General features: G+C 39.0%; 1 protein-coding gene across 4 annotated transcripts in view; it reads right to left on the bottom strand.

The window, feature by feature from the left end:
- The window catches only part of PARL (presenilin associated rhomboid like), a 59,365-nt gene that overhangs the window by 16,902 nt on the left and 23,189 nt on the right, over positions 1-19,274 (bottom strand). For all 4 annotated transcript variants that reach the window (XR_003433488.1, XM_027110656.1, XM_027110670.1 and 1 more), the window contains exons 5-7: positions 6,110-6,205; positions 5,375-5,524; positions 3,851-3,921 (exon numbers count right to left, since the gene is read on the bottom strand). Coding sequence is in view for 3 of the 4 variants with exons in the window: in XM_027110656.1 (XP_026966457.1) it covers positions 3,851-3,921; positions 5,375-5,524; positions 6,110-6,205 (317 nt within the window). In the remaining variant the exon portion in view is untranslated. The remainder of the gene's footprint in view (positions 1-3,850; positions 3,922-5,374; positions 5,525-6,109; positions 6,206-19,274) is intronic.

Genomic DNA, 19,274 nt, shown 5'->3' with positions numbered 1-19,274 from the left:
GAAAGCATTCCTGCTAAAATCTGGAACAAGACAAGGATGTCCACTCTCACCACTTCTCTTCAACATAGTAATGGAAGTCCTAGCCTCAGCAATCAGACAAGAAATAAAAGGTATTCAAATTGGCAGGGAAGAGGTAAAACTGTCATTATATGTAGATGACATACTATATATAGAAAACCCTAAAGACTCCACACAAAAACTACTAGAACTGATAAACGAATTCAGCAATGTAGCAGGATACAAGATTAACATACAGAAATTGGTTGCATTTCTTTACAATAACAATGAAATATCAGAAAGGGAAACAATCCCTTTTAAAATTACATAAAAAAATAAATAAAGGACTTAGGAATAAACCTCACCAAGGAGGTGAAAGACTTACATACTGAGAACTACAAAACATTAAGAGAGGAAATTAAAGATGATTCAAAGAAATGGAAAGATATCCCATGTTCTTGGATTGGAAGAATTAATACTGTTAAAATGGCAATACTACTCAAAACAATCTACAGATTTAATTCGATCCCTATCAAATTACCCATGACATTTTTCACAGAACTTGAACAAATCATACAACCATAAAAGACATACATACATAAAATTTACATACAACCATAAAAGACCCAGAATTGCCAAAGCAATCCTGAGGAAAAAGAACAAAGCAGGAGGCATAACCCTCCCAGACTTCAGACAGTACTACAAAGCTACAGAAATCAAAACAGTGTAGTACTGGCACAAAAAGAGACATACAGCTCAATGGAACAAAACAGGAAGCCCAGAAAAAACCCCACACACCTACAGTCAATCTTCAACAAAGGAGGCAAGAATATAACATGGGAAAAGGATAGTCTCTTCAGCAAGTGGTGCTGGGCAAGTTGGACAGCTGCACGTAAATCAATAAAGTTAGAACACACCCTCACACCATGCACAGAAATAAACTCAAAATGACTTAAAGACTTAAACAAAAGATATTATACGATAAAACTCCTAGAAGAGATCATAGGTAAAACATTCTCTAACATAAATTGTACCAATGTTTTCTTAGGTCAGGCTCCCAAGGCAACAAAAATAAAAACAAAAATAAACAAATGGGACCTAATCAAACTTACAAGCTTTTGCACAGCAAAGGAAACTATAAACAAAATGACAAGACAACCTAAGGAATGGGAGAAAATATTTGCAAATGATGCGACCGACGAGGGCTTAATTTCCAAAATATACAAACGGCTCATACAATTCAGTAACAACAAAAAAAAAACCCAATTGAAAAATGGGCAGAAGACCTAAATAGACTTTTCTTCAAAGGAGAAATACAAATGGCCAATAGACACATGAAAAGATGCTCAACATTGCTAATTATTAGAGAAATGCAAATCAAAACTACAATGAGGTACCACCTCACACCGGTCATAAAGGCCAACATTAAAAAGTCTACAAATAACAAATGCTGGAGAGGGTGTGGAGAAAAGGGAATCCTCTTATACTGTTGGTGAGAATGTAGATTGGTGCAGTCACTATGGAAAACAGTATGGAGGTTCCTCAAAAAACTAAAAATAGAGTTGCCATATGATCCAGCAATCCCACTCTTTGGCACACACCCAGACAAAACTAATTCGAAAAGGTACATGCACCACTATGTTCATAACAGCACTATTTACAACAGTCAAGACATGGAAACAACCTAAATGTCCATCAACAGGGGAATGGATAAAAATGTGGTGTGTATACACACACACACACACACACACACACACACACACACACACGAATATTACTCAGCCATCAAAAAGAATGAAATAATGCCATTTGCAGCAACATGGATGGACCTAGCAATTACCATACTAAGAAGGAGAAAGACAAATATCATATGATATAACTTATATATGGAATCTAAAATATGATACAGATCAACATATCTATGAAACAAAAACAGACTTACAGATACAGAGAACAGACTTGTGGTTGCCAAGGGGAAGGCAGGGTAGGGGAGGGAAGGAATGGGACTTTGGGGATTAGCAGAGGCAAACTATTATATATAGGATAAACAACAAGGTCATACTGTATAGCACAGGGAATGAATATAATAATAACCAATAACTAGTAAGAAGTTCCATTTTTAAATGAGATTCAGAATATGCAGAGCTCTAACTAAACAAAACCCTTACCAAAATCTAGTCAGTATTCTTGCTCCTTTGTGCCACTGTTAATGGACAAATATTCTTTAACAATCTTCATCTTTCAAAGGCAATAAGACCAATACTTTACATTTTCTATCACAATTTTGTCAACAGTATTTTTTTCTCCAGATTTCTCATTAAAAATACCATATACCTGGTGATTTAGTTTTCCTTCATTTTAACCAAGAATGAATGAAAGTATTTGGGGCTAATAATTTTATCCTGCCATGGCTCTATAGGATTTTGATGACTGAATAGAAACCACCATTTCCACTTTTCTTACTACGTGTTCCTTACTATGCTAAGCACTCTAAACACACTTGCATTGCAAATGAGAAATAGGTTTGTTACCCCCATTTTATATGGGGAAGCAGGTTCAGAGAGGTTAAGTAATAAGTCCTGGAAATCATGAGTAAGTGGCAGAGCTGGGATTCAAACTCAGTCTAATTCCAAATGCCATGCTGCCACACTCTACTCATGAACTTCAGTTTCCTATCTGTAAAATGGGAATACCACTTGTCTGAGGGCACATCAAAATGCCTTCCCAGATCCTCCGAAGTAATGAGAAAAGTCTTCCCACCCTCAGAACCCCCAATGTCCTCTAGAGACTACTGAGCCCTTTCACTGTACATTAGATGTGTATAATGTTTTCTCCCCAACTAAACTAAACTTGAAAGTCAGAGACCATTTCTGAGTCATCCTAGTGGTCTTCACTGCCTTCACAAAACAGGTGCTTAGTTGGCAAATGAGTAGAATTTGAGATATATAAATTATATTGACATCAAATTTTATATAGAAAACAAGCATTCCACGAAGAAAAAATAGGGGGGGCGGGATTAAGTTAAGAAAGCATAAAGGTCATAAGACAAGATACAGGCCTCATTGGGAAAATTAAGTAGACACAAATCTGAGGAACACACAAATTATGGAATGGTTATTTTACATAAGGATTCTTTTCCAAAACTGAAACTTCTTATAGTTTCTTTAAATGTGAAATTCTCTATTTGAATACATTTAAGTGCATTGAATACATTTAAGTGTATGTAACTATGCAAAAATTGAATGTGTAGTTTTTAAAGAAACATTATGTAAAGATTTCCATGTGCCTAGAAATCTGTCATTAAACTCAAAAGAAAACACAATTGTAATTTTTAAAAATCATCCAGAAATAACTGAGGGCAGGAATTTTGACATCTTACTCACTGGATGTATCCTCAGCCTCTAGTAAGTACAGTGCCTAGTAGTCTAATCTGCATAGCACTCAAATATTGACGAAAGAGGAGGACACAGTATCAGATTCAAATCTCTAATTACTTAGACTTTTCCAATGCTAGATTAGGCTCTCCAGTTTATGGGGATTGCATACCCACTATTTTGAGTACTCCTCATGATATACACGCTGTGCCAGTTAAGTATATATAAATGACCAATGGTTAAAAGCTATAACCTGAAATTTATAAGGCTTTACAAATGTATAAATTCTAAATTAGATGTCGATTAGTTAATAGTATTGTTTAAATATTAATATTTTGGCATTGATAGTTGTACTGTGGTTCTGTAGTTAATAGTAGGGTTAAGGGTATATAGGAACCCTTTGTACTGATTTTGCAACTTTCTTGTAATTCTAAAATTATTTCAAAATGAAGCAAAAAATTTTAGTTAGAAATACTTACTGCACCAAGTGATGGTCCATATCTTCCTGTGGCAACTTTACACACATAACTAACAAAATTGGAAATAACACCTAAGAAATAAATCACATTTCAGTAATTTTAGTGAGGTATAAAAATGGCTTCCATTTCTGACCTCCACCCCACAGAGACTAACAATGTTGGGTTTCTACCCAGGTCACTACAAGGTGCAGGCATAGATACTTATCCTGCCTGTTGCTTCAGATATATTACAGGGAAAGCAAAGTCTGACCCACTGTACCACTTACTGAGTAACAGAGGGTCATTCACTTTACCTTGTAGTTATCACTTTCCTCAACTACACTGTATGAAGAAAGACTAGTTCCCAAGCTCACCAACTGTCTGGGAATTCTCTGGACTGCACTCTAAACACTAAATCAGAACCTCTGGAGTGGGACCAGGGAGTCTATATTTTACCCAGCTTGCCAAATGAATGTGTTGCAGATCTAGACTAGATGATCCTTTACAGGTCCCTTTGGCACCAATGTCATCTGAACTGAGTATGGCTAACTTTAAAAAGCAACTTTCTATAGAGCAGGAATTAATGGCACTTGAAACAGACCCTTTGTACCTACAACAACATTAGTGCTAGGGGAAAGAACTACACACTTAACTTATTAGGCCAAAGATACTGCTCAGCTTCTGTTTTGAGGACTAGATGCATGTGAGTATTTAATTAACACTGATTAAGTACCCACTCTGGGCCTTGTGGTAGGTGCTTTTATTTTATCCCTTCTACAACCCCATGTCATGAGAGTAAGCAGTTTTATCCTCAGAGAGTATATATAGTCTTTTCTGCAACATCACACAGCTGGTAAGCAGAAACAGTATCTGAACCTAGGTCTTCCATCTCCAAGCTCAGTGTCTTTTCACTACATATATCTGCCAGCTATACTGTTTTTAAATGAAGGGATTTTAGGAATAAATTTTTACACTTTATGGTTTGAATTAAGTACATTTTGCAAACAAAGTAAAAAAAAATTTTTTTGAGATAAGTAAAATATAATCAACTAACTGCCAATTTAGCAGCATCTAGGAACCGGGAATCCTGCACTATCATTTACTAGTGAAATAAGGAAATGATGCTACCTCCAGGATGACTTGAGTGGTTCCATGCTAATATATGCTTGCAACAAAGAATGAACTAATTCTTGACAATCTTATTGGATAGCTAATCGAAAGTTTTCTGAAAACTGAACGCACTTGGGAAATGAGCGTTAAGGTTATTTAACACAGATCCAGATGATTGAGGCAGCCCGGAAGTCTGGGAACCACTAATCTATAAAATGATGGGCCTGAGCTGAAGAAACCAAGGCCTAGGGAGATAAAAATGACATGCTTAAACACTACACCAGTTTGTATCCTTCTCTATATACAATCTGAGAAACAAATACGTACTGAGCACTTACGGAATATAGAATACGGCTATAATCATTCCCTTTGTCCCTTCTCCAGATAGGGGAGAACACTTATACTCTGAAAGGGCCTGAGATGAAAGCTTGTTACCTGCAGATAAGTACACTGCCATGAACTGCTCTTGACCGAGAATGTTCACTATGCTGGAGGAGAAGCTCCACAAGACGTACATATTTGCTGCCATGTGAAACAAGGAGAAATGACTGAACGTTGACAGCAACATTGGAGAACAAAGGACCTCTACAAGAGAAAGAAAAAGTCTTGTAATTGTGGAACACACAGCCAGTAAAAATGATCCATTTTAGATTTTTTCATTATTATTATGACATAAACATGAGAAACAAACCAGAGCTAGTTAAAAGATTGGATAAGATGGTTTAAGACAGCTTTTTACCACTTGAAAAATGCTATCTTAAATCTCAGAGATTTTCTACTTAGTAAGCAACCAATAAAGATTCTCAGGTCAATGAAAGCAACTTGTCCTATAGAAAAAGTTAGAAAAAAGAATTTGTAAATTATTTCAATTAAAGAAATAAAATTGTATATAATAGTCTCTTCAAAGAGTAAACTTGTAGTGATCACAGATCTTAAATCACTAAAAAATATTTAGATTATCTATTATGTGCAAAGTACATTTTAGGTGCCTTAACACAGCTGTAAGAGAAATGAGGTTCCTGTCCTCCAAGAGTTTACAGCCTATCCTCCAGATTTTGCTTACAATTATTGACAAGTAAATCATCTTTTTTATAGCACTTCAATTACCATAAAGCATATTTCTTCCATTTTACCTCTACCTCAAAATAAAATCACACAAGTTAGACTTACTTGAGGCTGGACTGGATGTGAAATATCTGATCATCGTCCGCTGTAGAGAAGGTACTCTCCACAAACAAAATACAAAAACATTTGCAGCTATGATACCTACAAAATAAACATTTATAATTTAGGGAAGTTAAAAATAAAAGCAAAGAAAGTCTGATCAAAAGTCCACCCAAGGGGGCTTCCCTAGTGGCGCAGTGGTTGAGAGTCTGCCTGCCGATACAGGGGACACGGGTTCGTGCCCCGCTCCGGGAGGATCCCACATGCTGCGGAGCGGCTGGGCCCGTGAGCCATGGCCGCTAAGCCTACGCGTCCAGAGCCTGTACTCCGCAACAGGAGGCCACAATAGTGAGAGGCCCGCGTACCTCAAAAAAAAAAAAAAAAAAAAGTCCACCCGAGGGACTTCCCTGGCAGTCCAGTGGCTGAGAATTCGTCTTCCAATGCAGGGGGGTGCGCGTTCAATCCCTGGTCGGGGAGCTGGGATGCCACATGCCTCGCAGCCAAAACACCAAAAAACATAAAACAGAGGCAGTGTTGTAGCAAGTTCAATAAAGACTTTAAAAGTGGTCCACATCAAAAAAAAAAAACTTAAAAAAAAAAAGAAGTCCACCCAAATAAGATTTTCTACCACATTATTTAAGAGTATTATATACTTGGGGGGGCTGGGGGGAAGTAAGCTAAGAAAAGTAAGTGAAATCAATGTTTCTGAGTATCAAAACTGTCACAGGTTGGTAAAGTCAGAAAATTCCTGGAAAATGCTCTAGGAGCTAACTTCCTTCACTCAGATCCATATTTTACTCCTTCAGAACAGTTCACTCTTCTCAATAAATAATCAGATCTATAATTATTGCTTGAAAATGGCCAAGGCAAAGACAGAAGTAATGTACAGAATTAGGTTCTTTGGCCAAGAGTCAAAAAGCTACAGAACATCGCTTCTTTTTCCACAGGGAATGGTATGCTTCTTTAACTTCTGGACAGCTTGTGGAAACACCTATGGATCATCCATATAGGGACTTCCCCGGTGATCCAGCGGTTAAGATTTTGTGCTTCCACTGCAGGGGGCACGGGTTCAATCCCTGGTCAGGGAACTAGGATCCCAGGATCCCACATGCTGCTTGGCACGGCCAAAAAACTTTTTCAAAAAAGTCATCTGTGAAGATGAAGATCCACATGTCTGAGAAAAATGCTCATTAGATAAGAATTCAGTAATAGTCTGGAAGACTTTTGCAACTGCTTTTGAAAATATGTCTACATGTAGGAGTTGGGTGACTTTTATTTTTCTGCAAGAACTGATGTTGCTAGAACTACCACTAAATTGAGTAAGTTTATTTACTACTAAAATGTGACTAGTTAATTTTAGGGAAGAAATTAAGTTATTCTTAAAAACTACAAATTTTAAAAAGATACATTAATTTTAGGTACCACAACTCCTTACACATAGTAGGCACTTATCTACTTGAATTAAAGAAATTTAAACATGTATTCACTCATTCTGTCTCTTTAGGCAACAGGCAACTAGCCCTTTCAACTTCTTCAATGATAATAAGGATTGTTGCTGATTCCAGCAACATTCTGGTAAAATAATTTATTTTAGAAGATATTCACTGTACAGACCCTGCCAGCTGCTACATCTTGGAGTTTTCCTTTGGCTCCCATATTTCTGCACTCTGTAAGACTCTCAGCCATCCACTGGTATTCCTAGTCTCTCTAGTTTTTGCTCTTCCACTTAAGAGTTAGAATCTATGAAAAATGGTAGTTTCCTTTCCAAAGACATTTTTTCCCATTTTAATATCTGAAATCAGGATGCATTTTACAATTGGTAGTGTGTCCAATGAACTGGTAGTATCTTTCCTTTCTTCATAGCACACCGAATGGTGTTTTACTGCATTTAACTGAACTGATCCTATCAATTTTATCAGATGCCCTTCTAGTGAGGACTGTGACTGTGATTATGACAGCTATTTTACCATTTGTCTTTAGAAAAAAATTTTTTTATCTTTCTTTTCAAAAAAATTTCTTTTATTTTTGACTGTGTTGGGTCTTCGTTGCTACGCACTGGCTTTCTCTAGTTGCGGCGAGCAGGGGCTACTCTTCGTTGCAGTGCGCGGGCTTATTGCGGTGGCTTCTCTTGTTCTGGACCATGGGCTCTATGCATACGGCTTCAGTAGTTGTGACATGCGGGCTCAGTTGTTGTGGCACACGGGCTTAGTTGCCCTGTGGCATGTGGGATCTTCCCAGACCAGGGCTCGAACCCGTGACCCTGCATTGGCAGGTGGATTCTTAACCACTGCACCACCAGAGAAGCCCTATTTTACCATCTTTAGTAAATAACTACAACTCTTTCCAAGATGGTGTGAGGAACAGTATTTATTTTTTAAAAAATGGGGAAAGGGATCATAAATAAGGTAAGTAAGAGCACTGTGTGTACATTCCAATGAGGAATCTGGAACCCTGGGCAGGGAAGGTGGGCAGGGCCTCCTCAGCTGCAGGAACAGATCTCAGGTGTTTATCATAAAAAGAAGTGAGCAGTGATGAGTATTGCCGGGGGTTCTTTAGTTTCTTTTGCAGAGTTAAACATCTTTACTAACCCAGAGACTCTTAGGTCTAGATTGTTGTACATAGTGTTTGGCATCTCAGGGTAAAAAAGAATTGAGAATAGTTTGGCCCAGATTTCCATGGTCATAAAGATAAGTCAGGGCTTTGCAGTTTGCTCCAGTTATGGTTCACTGCAAAGAAAGCAAGATGGGGCCCCATCCTGCCTGCTGAAAAATGGCAACTACTCTGCCTACTCTGCCAGTTCCACAGGCCACTTCCTGAAACCAGTGACACACAGCACTCAATTCCAAAAACTACAAGCACTACAGCACTGTAGAGAAGTAGAGAGCATCTCTGGCTGAAGAAATTACAACCAGGGAAAAGACTTGAAGGGAAAGATAACCAAAGATATCAAGGTTAACAGTAGCCAAAGAGTTAACATTGCCAAATTTTCAACCGAAACCTAAGAGGCCTTTTTGGTAAATTTGACAGAATATTGGTACTGGAACACACTGCAGTCAAACCCCTCACTTCATAGACCAGTGATCTACGATTAGGCAACCCATCAGTAAACAGCTGAACGTATATACCCAAATTATATACATGAACAACTATAATTCATTATAAAATACACTAACAAAAGAAGAGAGAAAGTAAAATGCAGATATTTTCTTCCCTGGTTATCCCATTTTGAAGGCCAATTATAGATGAGAAAACTGAGGCTCTAAGAGGCACAAGTTTTCAGAGAGCCAAATTCAGTGGTTAAGCCAGAATTCCTAATGTAGTGCTCTTTCTACTAGACAGCGACATGGGTAGCCAAGGGGATTTCTTTTGACCTTGGTCACTCTAGGACTTCAGATACCAGACAAGGGCTCCTTATATGGGGAATAGCATAGGTTGGTCCCCAGAGGCGAGTGAGCAGGAGGTGTGACAATCGTAGGCCTACTGAGGAAGCACTGCACACTGTCTGAAGGTAAGGATGAAGGAGCCCAGCAGGACTGCCTCTGTCCTATTTACACTATAACCTGGGCAAGAGGACTAATCTCTCAGCCTCAGTTTCCTCTTCTGTAAAATGAGGGTAATAAAATCAACCTCGAAGAGTTGAGTGATGATTAAATGAGAAAGCATGATTACATGTAGTGGTCACACAGAGACAACTCAATAAATAAAAATATGGTAGAAAGGGAATGGCCTTTTCAGGTCTGAATCCTAGGTATGTCACTTGAAGCTTTGTGGCATGTGGCATTTCACCGCCTTCATTTCAGTTTCCTCATTTGTAAAATGAGGATAATACTTGCTATACATCATAAAGGTTGTAGTGAGGCTTAAATAGATAGTAGATGCACCTAGTATGTAGATGCTCAAAGAAAATGGTTCCCTGCCCTCCTTCCTTCTCCTTTGAGAGGTAGAACTGCTTAGGGTCTCTGTTTGTATCTCCATTTAGGAGGAGGGTTACTTGCCTCCTCCTGACTCAATCATGTCTTGGACCAGCTTGGCACTACTGATTTGGGAAGGTCGCTGCTGCCTCAGTGCCTACCTTTACCAAAAGTGATGCACTGGATTCTATCAGCAAGAATAATGGAGTAAAGACCACCAAAAGTTCTGTCCTTCATAAAAGCAATGAAAAAATTGGCAAAAAATGTTAGAATCTACTTTTTTAGAACTCTGGTAACTAGCCAAAGGCTTGCTGCAAACCAGCATTTTTTTTTTTTTTTTTTTTTTTTTGGTGGTACGCAGGCCTCTCACTGTTGTGGCCTCTCCCGTTGCGGAGCACAGGCTCTGGATGCGCAGGCTCAGTGGCCATGGCTCACGGGCCCAGCCGCTCCGCGGCATGTGGGATCTTCCCGGACTGGGGCACGAACCCGTGTCCCCTGCATTGGCAGGCGGACTCTCAACCACTGCGCCACCAGGGAAGCCCCCAGCATTTTTTTTTTTTAAGAAAAATGGATAAATCTTGAAAAGAACAGTGAGCTTTGAGGCATTCTGACTTGCCCTAGTGCCACACACCCCCCCCTTTCCAGATATGTTAGCCATGAAAATACACTTTCCCTGGCAGCCACCAGAGATAGCAGAATGGAGCTGAATCTCTTTCAAAGCCTTGTTCCCAAAGAATTATCATCATCTGGCCTATCTAATAATAGTTTCTTGGAAGACCCCAGTTGCAAGGATGTCTGTATTTGACGTGCCTGGGAGCTTAAGTACAAAATTCATTTCCCCAGGGGGCGTTTGTCAAAAGCAATTACAGGCAAGTGTTTAAGTTTGCAGCTGCCTGAGGTGATGGATAATAGAGATTAACAAAAATCTTAAAAGGAAAATATGAGGAGTGAGATGTCCATAGGGGCTCACAAAACCTCCAACATATTTCTGGGATCTAGAAAGCCACAAGAAGACAAAGTAGACTTTAAGACAGTATTTGTTACTAGAGACAAAGAATGCTATTATATAATGAAAAAAGGGTCAAAAAAAAATCTTGATATCCATGAAGAAGATATAACAATTACAAACATATATGCTTCTAACAGTAGAAACCCAAAATATATGAAGTAAAAATTGACAGAACTTAAGGGAAAAATAAATGACTCAGTAATAGCTGGGAGACTTCAATACCTCATTTGTAATAATGGATAAAATTAGATTACCAGCAAAGATGGAGAGACCTGAATACTATAAACAAACTAGACCTAACAGACACCTACAGAATACGCCACTCAACAGAATACAGTCTTCTCAAGTGCACGTGGAACATTATCCAGGATAGACCATATGTTCAGCCACAAAACAAGTCTCAATAAATTTCCAAACTGAAAATTTCAAAACTGAATTATAAACAGTAGGTTCTGACAACAATGGAATAAAATTACAAGTCAATAATACATTTGTAAAATTCACAAATATGTGGAATTAACACACTCCTAAATAACCAATGGGTCAAAGAAGAAATCGCAAGGAAAATTCGGAAGTACTTTGCGATGAATGAAGACAAAAATATAACATACCTGCTATGAACTGAACTGTGTCCCCCGAAGATTCATATGTTGAAGCCTTAACTCCTAATGGGATGTATTTGGGGATGGGGCCTTAGGAGGTAATTAGATTTAGAGGAGGCTGAGGTAGGGCCTTCATGATGGGATTAGTGTCCTCATAACAGATACCAGAGAGCTTGCTCTTGCTCTCTCTACCTGCCATATGAAGACACAGCAAGGTGGCAGTCTACAAGCTAATAAAGTTCTCACCAGAAACCGACCATGCTGGCACGTTGATCTTAAACTTCTAGCTCCCAGACTGTGAGAAAATTAATTTCCGTTGTTTAAGCCACCTGATGTATGGGATTCTGTTTTGGCAGATCAAGCTAACTAAGACAACACTAAAACTTACAGGATACAGCAAAAACAGGGCTGTGAATGCCTACACTAAAAAAGATCTCTAAGCGGGTGCTTCCGGGAAGATGGCAGAAGAGTAAGACACGGAGATCACCTTCCTCCCCACAGATACACCAGAAATACATCTACACGTGGAACAACTCCTACAGAACACCTACTGAACGCTGGCAGAAGACCTCAGACCTCCCAAAAGAGGGGATTAAGAGCGCTGCTTAAAGGAGCTCCAGAGACGGGCGCGAGCCGCGGTTAAAAGCGCGGACCGCAGAGACAGGCATGAGACACTAAGGCTGCTGCTGCCGCCACCAAGAAGCCTGTGTGCAAGCACAGGTCACTATCCACACCCCCCTTCCGGGGAGCCTGTGCAGCCCGCCACTGCCAGGTTCCCGGGATCCAGGGACAACTTCCCCGGGAGAACGCACGGCGTGCCTCAGGCTGGTGCAACGTCACACTGGCCTCTGCCGCCGCAGGCTCGCCACGCACTCCATGCCCCGCACTCCCCCCCCAACCCCGGCCTGAGCCAGAATCCCCAAATCAGCAGCTCCTTTAACCCCGTCCTGTCTGAGCAAAGAACACACGCCCTCCGGCGACCTACACGCAGAGCCGGGGCCAAATCCAAAGCTGAGGCCCTGGGAGCTGTGAGAACAAAGAAGAGAAAGGGAAATCTCTCCCAGCAGCCTCAGGAGCAGTGGATTAAAGCTCCACAATCAACCTGATGTACCCTGCATCTGTGAAATACCTGAATACACAACGAATCATCCCAAATTGAGGAGGTGGACTTTGAGAGCAAGATTTATGATTTCTTCCCCTTTTCCTCTTTTTGTGAATGTGTATGTGTATGCTTCTCTGTGAGATTTTGTCTGTATAGCTTTGCTTCCACCATTTGTCCTACGGTTCTATCCGTCCGTTTTTGTTTTTTATCCTTAATTATTTTTTTATTTTAATAACTTTTTCATATTTTATATTATTTTATTTTACTTTATCTTCTTTCTTTCTCTTTTTCCTTCCTTCCCTCCTTCCTTCCTCCCTCCCTCCCGACCTCCTTCCTTCCTTCCTTTCTTTCTTATCGACCAATTCTTTCTTTCTACTTTTCCTCCCTTTTATTCTGAGCCCTGTGGATGAAAGGCTCTTGGTGCTGCAGCCAGAAGTCAGTGCTGTGCCTCTGAGGTGGGAGAGCCAACTTCAGGACACTGGTCCACAAGAGACCTCCCAGCTCCACATAATATCAAACGGCGAAAATCTCCCAGAGATCTCCATCTCAACACCAGCACCCAGCTTCACTCAACGACCAACAAGCTACAATGCTGGACATCCTATGCCAAAAAACTAGCAAGACAGGAACACAAACCCACCCATTAGCAGAGAGGCTGCCCAAAATCATAATAAGTCCACAGACATCCCAAAACACACCACCAGACGTGGACCTGCCCACCAGAAAGACAAGATCCAGCCTCATCCACCAGAACTCAGGCACTAACTAGTCCCCTCCACCAGGAAGCCTACACAACCCACTGAACCAACCTTAGCCACTGGGGACAGACACCAAAAACAATGGAAACTATGAACCTGCAGCCTGCAAAAAGGAGACCCCAAACACAGTAAGATAAGCAAAATGAGAAAACAGAAAAACACACAGCAGATGAAGGAGCAAGATAAAAACCCACCAGACCTAACAAATGAAGAGGAAATAGGCAGTCTACCTGAAAAAGAATTCAGAATAATGATAGTAAAGATGATCCAAAATCTTGGAAATAGAATAGACAAAATGCAAGAAACATTTAACAAGGACCTAGAAGAACTAAAGATGAAACAAGCAACGATGAACAACACAATAAATGAAGTTAAAAATACTCTAGATGGGATCAATAGCAGAATAACTGAGGCAGAAGAATGGATAAGTAACCTGGAAGATAAAATAGTGGAAATAACTACTGCAGAGCAGAATAAAGAAAAAAGAATGAAAAGAACTGAGGACAGTCTCAGAGACTTCTGGGACAACATTAAATGCACCAACATTCGAATTATAGGGGTTCAAGAAGAAGAGAAAAAGAAAGGGACTGAGAAAATATTTGAAGAGATTATAGTTGAAAACTTCCCTAAAATGGGAAAGGAAAAGTTAATCAAGTCCAGGAAGCACAGAGAGTTCCATACAGGATAAATCCAAGGAGAAATAAGCCAAGACACATATTAATCAAACTATCAAAAATTAAATACAAAGAAAACATATTAAAAGCAGCAAGGGAAAAACAACAAATAACACACAAGGGAATCCCCATAAGGTTAACAGCTGATCTTTCAGCAGAAACTCTGCAAGCCAGAAGGGAGTGGCAGGACGTATTTAAAGTGATGACGGAGAAAAACCTGCAACCAAGATTACTCTACCCAGCAAGGATCTCATTCAGATTTGATGGAGAAATTAAAGCCTTTACAGATAAGCAAAAGCTGAGAGAGTTCAGCACCACCAAACCAGCTCTACAACAACTGCTAAAGGATCATCTCTAGGCAAGAAACACAAGAGAAGGAAAAGACCTACAATAACGAACCCAAAACAATTAAGAAAATGTAAATAGAAACATACATATCGATAATTACCTTAAATGTAAATGGACTAAATGCTCCCTCCAAAAGACACAGATTGACTGAATGGATACAAAAACAAGACCCATGTATTTGCTGTCTACAAGAGACCCACTTCAGACCTAGAGACACATACAGACTGAAAGTAAGCAGATGGAAAAAGATATTCCATGCAAATGGAAACCAAAAGAAAGCTGGAGTAGCAATTCTCATCAGACAAAATAGACTTTAAAATAAAGACTATTACAAGAGACAAAGAAGGACACTACATAATGATCAAGGGATCAATCCAAGAAGAAGATATAACAATTGTAAATATTTATGCACCCAACATAGGATCACCTGAATACATAAGGCAAATACTAACAGCCATAAAAGGGGAAATCGACAGTAACACATTCACAGTAGGGGACATTAACATCCCACTTTCACCAATGGACAGATCATCCAAAATGAAAATAAATAAGGAAAAACAAGCTTTAAATGATACATTAAACAAGATGGACTTAACTGATATTTATAGGACATTCCATCAAAAAACAACAGAATACACATTTTTCTCAAGTGCTCATGGAACATTCTCCAGGATAGATCATATCTTGGGTCACAAATCAAGCCTTGGTAAATTTAAGAAAATTGAAATTGTGTCAAGTATCTTTTCTGACCACAACGCTATGAGACTAGATATCAATTACAGGAAAAGATCTGTAAAAAATACAAACACATGGAGGCTAAACAATACACTACAATACGACGTGCTCACTGAAGAAATCAAAGAGGAAATAAAAAAATACCTAGAAACAAATGACAATGGAGACACGACGACCCAAAATCTATGGGATGCAGCAAAAGCAGTTATAAGAGGGAAGTTTACAGCAATACAATCCTACCTTAAGAAACAGGAAACATCTCGAATAAACAACCTACCCTTGCACCTAAAGCAATTAGAGAAAGAAGAACAAAAAACACCCAAAGTTAGCAGAAGGAAAGAAATCATAAAAATCAGATCAGAAATAAATGGGGCTTCACTGGTGGGACAGTGGTTGAGAGTCTGCCTGCCGATGCAGGGGACATGGGTTCCTGCCCTGGTCCGGGAAGATCCCACATGCCGCGGAGTGGCTGGGCTCGTGAGCCATGGCCTCTGAGACTGCGCGTCCAGAGCCTGTGCTCCGCAATGGGAGAGGCCACAGCAGTGAGAGGCCGCATACCGCAAAAAAAAAAAAAACAAAAAAAAGAAAAAAGAAAGAAATGAAAAATAAAAGAAGGAAACGATAGCAAAGATCAATAAAACTAAAAACTGGTTCTTTGGGAAGATAAACAAAATTGATAAACCATTAGCCAGACTCATCAAGAAAAAAAGGGAGAAGACTCAAATCAATAGAATTAGAAATAAAAAAGGAGAAGTAATAACTGACACTGCAGAAATACAAAAGATCATGAGAGATTACTACAAGCAACTCTATGCCAATAAAACGGACAATCTGGAAGAAATGGACAAATTCTTAGAAAGGCACACCTGCCAAGACTGAATCAGGAAGAAATAGAAAATATGAACAGACCAATCACAAGCACTGAAATTGAAACTGTGATTAAAAATCTTCCACCAAACAAAAGCCCAGGACCAGATGGCTTCACAGGCGAATTCTATCACACATTTAGAGAACATCTAACACCTATCCTTCTCAAAATCTTCCAAAATATAGCAGAGGGAGGAACACTCCCAAACTCATTATACGAGGCCACCATCACCCTGATACCAAAATCAGACAAGGATGTCACAAAGAAAGAAAACTACAGGCCAATATCACCTATGAACAAAGATGCAAAAATCCTCAACAAAATACTAGCAAACAGAATGCAACAGCACATTAAAAGGATCATACACCACGATCAAGTGGGGTTTATTCCAGGAATGCAAGGATTCTTCAATACATACAAATCAATAAAGGTGATACACCATATTAACAAATTGAAGGAGAAAAACCATATGATCATCTCAATAGATGCAGAGAAAGCTTTCGACAAAATTCAACACCCATTTATGATAAAAACCTGCAGAAAGTAGGCACAGAGGAAACTCTCCTCAACATAATAAAGGCCAATATGACAAACCCACAGCCAACATCGTCCTCAATGGTGAAAAACTGAAAGCATTTGCACTAAGATCAGGAACAAGACAAGGCTGCCCACTCTCAGCAATCTTATTCAACATAGTTTTGGAAGTTTTAGCCACAGTAATCAGAGAAAAGGAAATAAAAGGAATGCAAATTGGAAAAGAAGAAGTAAAGCTGTCACTCTTTGCAGATGACATGATACTATACATAGAGAATCCTAAAGATGCTACCAGAAAACTACTAGAGCTAATCAATGAATTTAGTAAAGTAGCAGGATACAAAATTAATGCACAGAAATCTCTAGCATTCCTATACACTAATGATGAAAAATCTGAAAGTGAAATCAAGAAAACACTCCCATTTACCATTGCAACAAAAAGAATAAAATATCTAGGAATAAACCTACCTAAGGAGACAAAAGTCCTGTATGCAGAAAATTATAAGACACTGACGAAAGAAATTAAAGATGATACAAATAGATGGAGAGATATACCATGTTCTTGGACTGGAAGAATCAACATTGTGAAAATGACTCTACTACCCAAAGCAATCTACACATTCAATGCAATCCCCATCAAATTACCACTGGCATTTTTCACAAAACTAGAACAAAAAATTTCACAATTTGTATGGAAACGCAAAAGACCGCAAATAGCCAAAGCAATCTTGAGAAAGAAAAACGGAACTGGAGGGATCAGGCTCCCTGACGTCAGACTATACTACAAACCTATAGTAATCAAGACAGTATGGTAGTGGCACAAAAACAGAAATATAGATCAACGGAACAGGATAGAAAGCCCAGAGATAAACCCACGCACATATGGTCACCTTATCTTTGATAAAGGAGGCAGGAATGTACAGTGGAGAAAGGACAGCCTCTTCAATAAGTGGTGCTGGGAAAACTGGACAGATACATGTAAAAGTATGAGATTAGATCACTCCCTAACACCATACACAAAAATAAGCTCAAAATGGATTTAAGACCTAAATGTAAGGCCAGACACTATAAAACTCTTAGAGGAAAACATAGGCAGAACACTCTATGACATAAATCACAGCAAGATCCTTTTTGACCCATCTCCTAGACAAATGGAAATAAAAACAAAAATAAACAAATGGGACCTAAGGAAACTTCAAAGCTTTTGCACAGCAAAGGAAACCATAAACAAGACCAAAAGACAACCCTCAGAATGGGAGAAAATATTTGCAAATGAAGCAACTGACAAAGGATTAATCTCCAAATTTTATAAGCAGCTCATGCAGCTTAATAACAAAAAAACAAACAACCCAATCCAAAAATGGGCAGAAGATCTAAATAGACATTTCTCCAAAGAAGATATACAGACTGCCAACAAACACAGGAAAGAATGCTGAACATCATTAATCATTACATAAATGCAAATCAAAACTACAATGAGGTATCATCTCACACCAGTCAGAATGGCCATCATCAAAAAATCTAGAAACAATAAATGCTGGAGAGGGTGTGGACAAAAGGGAACCCTCTTGAACTGTTGGTGGGAATGTAAATTGATACAGCCGCTGTGGAGAACAGTATGGAGGTTCCTTAAAAAACTACAAATAGAACTACTATATGACCGAGCAATCCCACTACTGGGCATATACCCTGAGAAAACCATAATTCAAAAAGAGTCATGTACCAAAATGTTCATTGCAACTCTATTTACAATGACTGGAGATGGAAACAACCTAAGTGTCCATCATTGGATGAATGGATAAAGAAGATGTGACACATATATACAACGGAGTATTACTCAGCCATAAAAAGAAACAAAATTGAGCTATTTGTAATGAGGTGGATAGACCTAGAGTCTGTCATACAGAGTGAAGTAAGTCAGAAAGAGAAAGACAAATACCGTACGCTAACACATATATATGGAATTTAAGAAGAAGAAAACGTCATGAAGAACCTAGGGGTAAGACAGGAATAAAGACACAGACCTACTAGAGAATGGACTTGAGGATATGGGGAGGGGGAAGGGTAAGCCGTGACAAAGCAAGAGAGAGACATGGACATATATACACTACCAAACGTGAAATAGATAGGTAGTGGGAAGCAGCCGCATAGCACAGTGGGATAGGGAGGGTGGGAGGGAGGGAGATGCAAGAGGGAAGAGATATGGGAACATATGTATATGTATAACTGATTCACTTTGTTGTCAAGCAGAAACTAACACACCATTGTAAAGCAATTATACTCCAATAAAGATGTAAAAAAAAAAAAAGATCTCTAAGCAATAACCTAAGGTGCCACTTTAATAAACTAGGAGGAAAAAAAGAGCAAAGTAAACCCAAAGCAAGCAGAAGGGAATAATAAAGAGTCTGGATAAAGGAAGTAGAGAATAGAAAAACAGAGAAAAATCAATGAAACTGAAAGTTGGTTCTTTGAAATGATCAACAAAATTGACAAACCTTTAGCTAGACTGACAAAGAAAAGAAGAAAAGACTCAAAATCACTAAAATCAGGAAAGAAAGCAGAGTGATACCACTTACCTTACAGAAATAAAAAGGATTCTAAGAAAAATTTAAAAAAACCAAAAAAAAAAA

This window comes from Aethalodelphis obliquidens, unplaced genomic scaffold (assembly GCF_003676395.1).
Source record: "Aethalodelphis obliquidens isolate GAN/ISIS:26980383/991018 unplaced genomic scaffold, ASM367639v1 scaffold1, whole genome shotgun sequence".
Taxonomy (NCBI): domain Eukaryota; kingdom Metazoa; phylum Chordata; class Mammalia; order Artiodactyla; family Delphinidae; genus Aethalodelphis; species Aethalodelphis obliquidens.
Note: the sequence above shows the minus strand (reverse complement) of the source record. Positions and strands in the feature narration are given on the sequence as shown.